We start from the raw sequence: 5,755 nt of genomic DNA, 5'->3' as shown, positions 1-5,755 counted from the left end.
GACGTCTCAGACGCCTTCTCTCTCTCTCTCCTCCCTCTCAACACACTTTTTCTTTTTCTTTCTTTCTTTTCTTCCTTCCCCCCTCTCTCTCTCCCTCTCAAACACATGATGTGATGGTGGTTGTGTATATCTGATGTTCCCACTGAATTAAAACCATTTGTACGATGCATATGATTGAGTAAAATTTTTAAAATGTACTACCATGAACCTTGTTTTTATCGGCCCACCTTTTTTTTCGCCCGCTCGCATTAGATTTGGAGTCTGCGGAGGATGTCATCCATAACATTTAATTTATATGCTGTGGCCTAATAATGACGGGTGTGTTATTAGGTGGCTGGTCTTTGACGGCAAATGCTAAACGGGGCTGGTACATTGTGACAAAGTCAATCTGGAAAAGGCAGTTTTTGAGCCTGCGTACCTGCTTTAGGTTTCAAGCGGCCACCTACATGTACATGTATGTCGTGAGATTTTTGTTATTAATCATACATACAAACAGAATACAGGACCTAGTGGTGGCGCATTCAAGTTAGGAACTTATTTTGACACCACCGCTAAATAAATACATACAATAAAGAAAATGAACATAAGTCCGGTTCCCCACGAAATAATTGAATAATAACAATAGAAGGACATTATTACAAATATCAAAAGAAGAAAAAAACGGCCTTTAAAAACGTTCTGTTGAAGTAATAAAGATCTGGGTAAGTAGTAATATGTTGGGGTTGACAACTGATGAGTACATAGGACTACCACGGAGTAGAAGAAAAGTTTAAGTGTTGTCCTGCAAGAGTTGTAAGATCTAGCGTGTGTCCTAAAAGTCTGGGAAGTTTGCCAACGAGTGTTGAGCGTTGTCGTGAGATTGGTGTACGATAGCAAATTGAGGGACTGTGGGCTGTCTTGCCATATCGCACAATAATGCACTGTCTGGTTAGGGAAAAGACTGCCTATGTTTTAGAGTATTTTGTCGGTAGATGGTTCTTTCGTAGCCTGGTTAAAAAGTCTAAAATCGCACGACGTCCTACAGCGGATGTAGCGACGTCTTTGATTTGCGATAACTCAGTTAGGAATCAGCAGTCACAAATTGGATATAGATACAGGCAGATACTATAACATAGCCCCTGTCCAAAGGTTCTGTCCATTTTGTCTAAAGCAAATTGAAGACGAATTTCACCTTATCATGAAATGCTCTAGTCTCTTAAGTTTCATTCTATGCCCTTTCTTTTTACCTCCATGAAAAATGGAGTTATTGTTTTTGGCGGCGTCTGTCTGTGTGTCTGTGTGTGTGTGTGTGTGTCTGTGTGTCTGTGTGTGTTTCCGCAACTTTGTAGTCAGCATAACTTCATAACGCCTTTATGGATTGTGATGATATTTGGTATGCTGATAAGTCTTAGGAAGACAAAGGTCAAGGTCAAATATGGGCCTCCTGGTGGATGACCTTGGTACTGCAGCAGAACTTCCGGTTTTGTATCTTTGGTCCTGAACATGCTATGGTCTTGAATTTTTGGTGACAGATAGCTTTTCCTGTCAGGAATAAGTGGTGTGGGTTTGGTCCCCCTAGCAGCTTGTTCAGGAACTGCAGGGGACTTTCGGGCGAAATCTTTGAAAGCCAATAAGTCCAGATAGGAACAGCGTATTTTCATCATTTTTGGTGTGTAGGTATCTGACAGAGAGATGTACATAATTAACTGCAAATTATGCAGATGAGGACTTTATTTGCATAATTAATGAGGAAATTCTATAATTACAGTGTTTTACATTATAGAACTTTCATACATGTAATGTATGTAACCTATGGCAGATGGAACATCAATAGATACTAATTATGCAAATGATGACCTAATTTGCATAATTAATGCAAAAAATCTATGATTTCTCAATGGTGAATGATGGGAATGTCATACTTGGGACATCTTTAAGTTAATCAAAAGTTAACATCACGATACATATATTATGTTAATGCAGAGGTTATTTGCGTAATTAAAGAAGAAATTTACATTTACATATCAAGCCCATATTTCATGGAGGTATGAGATCTCGGAACTCTTGTTGTACTATGTTCAGTAGATCTTGCCATACGTTGTACCTTGTACAATTGTCGTGCAATAAAGTTCTCCTATATAGTCCATATCCATATAAACAAATCCACGCGAATGCCACCGTGTCAACTGTGACCCTCACTCAGGTGTAGGGACTGACACGGTCAACATACTCGGAAAGTCTGTATCTGTATATCTGTACATGAATTTGTATCTGATTGCAAGTAAAGATATTGAGTGATTGCCATAATATAGTCCATATCCCCGCCATCGCCCCCCCCCCCCCCTGCCCCAAGGGGTTAACGTTGGAATGCTCACCACACGTCTTACGCCCTTAATCCTCGGCACACATATCTGTACGGCGGGGTTTGTTTAGTTTGTGCCGGTCCCGGCGGGAGTGAGTTCACTGGAACAACTAACCCCAGGCCGTGTGGGTAAACATTGCCGGAGCGGGAGCGGGAGGGCCTACATGGGGGTTAGGGGGATCACGAAGCGGGGAAATAAAACTAGTGATTTCACTCGCAAATCCGCTGCTAAAGATCTACAGTCTGGGGTTGTACAAGTACAATGTACAAGTACTTTTAATAACTGTTTGTTTACCAAGAACTTTAAATGTTTAGATATTGAGCAATTTGTATGTTTACGGTTGTTGTTGTTTACCCGGTCACTACATGGTGGAAAACACCGCGTTTACAAATACAACCTTAGCAATGCGTTTTTTATTATAATAATTCTTTTATAAGAAATCATAATAAAACCTGTAGCGATTAGTGTATTCAGAAACCCCATGTACAGCCATGGCCTCAGCCCTCCCCCCAGCCATGTGTGCATGTAGAACATGTTTATAACCTACCTTCGCAGGCGGTGAATGTGGAGAAACCTTGGCCGTCGCTTTCTCTTCCCTTTTCTTGATGATCCTGGCTTTAGTTGGGGGGATGGCCACAGGTTGACACACACCATAGTGAATGGATTTACACACGATCGCTGCACCAGACTCCAAGCGTTGTACCACGTTACAAACGTCGCAATGGTGGATCGCCCGGCTACAACGCTGGTCAACTAGAACACTGTGATAAATCGGGATCTTCAAACCTAGAAACTGGCAGGGCACCGCACATAGCGTCGTCATGGCAGGGAGATTTTTTCCTCACATCTTCTTTCGATGTTAAACGTGTGGGAAACGCACCAACCTACGGAAGTGGAGCCGGCTGGGTCCTTAAAAGGGCGCTAACCTTAAGAAGCGTCCTGGTGGTTACGTCGTTAGCTATGACGTGTGGTGAAGCCTTCTTGCCTGCGCAAGACGTTCAAGGTTTAGATCCGAGAAGCGAAAGGACGTTATATCCGACGTCTTGGCCACGAAATGTTCCCGAATCTTGGACGGAATATATTCCTGGGTTTACCCTGGGTCAGGTGGCGTAGTCGGCTTGCGGGTGGTCGTGTCCTAGTGTTTCAATATCGCACCGACATCACAGCAACTCTCCGAAATATCCAGCAGCAAAAATATCCCGGGCTAGCAGCTAGTACGTACCGGCGGCGGGGTAAAAATATCCCAGCTCCCCAAACATGTAACGCCGGCGCGGCCCTGGCAGCTGGGACGCCGACAACCCAAACTTGTCCCATATATGGAGAAGGCACGCCAGAACTTAGATAGCGTTACACTGGCAAAGGCACGGCGAACAGCCAAGCACTGCAGTTAAAATATTACGTCCCAAACACGATATATATATATACTTGGCTTGATCACCAGGCATCAGAGGGACTTGAAAAGAAATAATTTTGACCTTCGTGACACTTGTCTTCGCTTTTATGTAGCGACAAATCGGCACACAGGATAGTCGGCACTTTGAAAAAATACGTTCCAAGATTTCGAAAACACAAACAGGATTTTCTGACATTCTGGAACGTGGAAGTCATTATGTGATAACATAATCTACATTGTTGTCAACAAATTTGTTTGTTTGTGTTTCCATATGAGAACGCAGTATAGGATAGGATATATACCAGTATAGGATACAGGCATATAGGCTGCGCGGCATATAGAAATTAAATTACGTCTTTTTCTAGTAGGTGATTAGGCATCCAATGCGATTTCAGGGCAGCAAAACTGGAAATATTCTGAATAAGGCGATCTTTGTGATATTGACACCTACTATCCTACATTAGCACATTTAAAATCATTATTTCATACTTTGGGCATTTAAAACTGGAGAAATTCTGGGTGGTACCTTAAAATCAGCCCAGGGCCCTTCCAGTAACCGTTTTTCGTCAGAATATTGGGGATTTTTTCTCCATGAGGGTCAGTATACATTAGGACAGTGTGGTTTCAACTCATTACTAGTATGTAGATAAATGGCTAGAATATTGGCTTTGAAAAATCGTATTTCCAAGCCCTAATAACTGCACTGGATGCCTTTAAAAATTTGTACACTGGTTTACAGACACGAATCATCCCTTTGAATTTGGCATATTCTTAAATCTATGCAGACTTTCACGATTTTTAAGAATTGAGTCTTCTATACTTCTGACTCCTATCTCATAGTATGTCAATATATGGCTGGTTCTAAATATTTATTGGTGGTATAAAATAAATAAATAAAGGAGCTCCTATTTAAAAGGTATGAAATTAGGACAAAAATGTAATAAGAAATGACAGTATATGTCTTTTTTCCTTTTTCAGAATATATTTTCTTGTTGCTGCCCCTGAAATTGCACTACATGCATGCCTTCATATCCTTGGTATTATAAGCAAATGATTTACAGTTTTAACAAAACAGAAAAAAGGCCTCAGAACATCTAGAAAATTTGTCATGCCAACATGACTTTTGCTGGGTGGCACACGAACACATGTACCAGATACATGTAGACTGGTGGTACATTTGTGACAAATGGTTTTGCCCACAAGACTAGTGGTATGGTGAAGTTTTGTGCCAATCTCTCTTATTTTATCTTTTTTATTTTATTTCATTTTATGACGATTTACCACATTTGTGGAAGGATTGACATAACAGGTGACTATCACCTCTTCAAAGATGTCAACCCCGAGACCAGACTGTTAGGTTTGAACCACTCACACCGGGAACGTCCCCTGCGTCCCCTCCCCTATTTTCACTGCTCACTCATTGGTTGAATCCGATATGACGTAATCAAACACCCATATAAGGAATGGAAGGCGGATAACTTCACTGAGTGCAGTCTTGGCAAGCCTCCGCCACGCATCGAAGCGAGCTCCGATAGACTGTCAGCACGAGCGGCCCCGCGGCGGGCGCACCTCGGAGACACCTCATGCCCCGTACAGACGGACGCGGGTTTTGGTCGCCGACGCTGGAGAAGCAGAGGTCGAATTTCCCGAAGAGAAGGTTTGGGTAGTGTGGAGTACGATACAGGAGGCTGAGAATTTTCGCTGTGGAACGTTAGTGTCGTCTCCTTTTTTCCCCTCCGTTTGGAGGGTGTGGATTTTTCTCTGTTTGAGTTCTCCGCTGTTTCCAGTGCCACGTGCTACTAGTTTTGTGTTTCGTTTTTTACTGAGGCTTGTCAGTGGTGTGTACAGATAGCTTTTGCTTCGTTTTTCTTTGCTCACATTTTGTTTTCCGACGGAGAATGCGTGGTTTTGTCTGTAAGAATGTCGGCGAGAGCTTCGCACGTGGGCATTTGCATATGAATGCGTGAGTGTCTGCCTGAGCCAGGTTTGATTAGTTTTGGTCCTTTTCAGGGTTTTCTTT

At 42.4% G+C, this 5,755-nt stretch overlaps 1 protein-coding gene across 2 annotated transcripts in view; it reads right to left on the bottom strand.

Moving 5' to 3' along the window:
• The window catches only part of LOC109466916 (serine/threonine-protein phosphatase 2A regulatory subunit B'' subunit alpha-like), a 16,508-nt gene extending 12,830 nt beyond the window's left edge, over positions 1-3,678 (bottom strand). For both annotated transcript variants that reach the window (XM_019764782.1, XM_019764783.1), the window contains exon 1: positions 2,890-3,678. In XM_019764782.1, the coding sequence (XP_019620341.1) occupies positions 2,890-3,165 (276 nt within the window). In that variant the 5' untranslated portion in view covers positions 3,166-3,678. The remainder of the gene's footprint in view (positions 1-2,889) is intronic.
• Positions 3,679-5,755: the final 2,077 nt, after the last annotated feature.

Source organism: Branchiostoma belcheri, unplaced genomic scaffold, assembly GCF_001625305.1.
Source record: "Branchiostoma belcheri isolate BF01 breed outbred unplaced genomic scaffold, Haploidv18h27 scaffold171, whole genome shotgun sequence".
NCBI lineage: Eukaryota > Metazoa > Chordata > Leptocardii > Amphioxiformes > Branchiostomatidae > Branchiostoma > Branchiostoma belcheri.
Note: the sequence above shows the minus strand (reverse complement) of the source record. Positions and strands in the feature narration are given on the sequence as shown.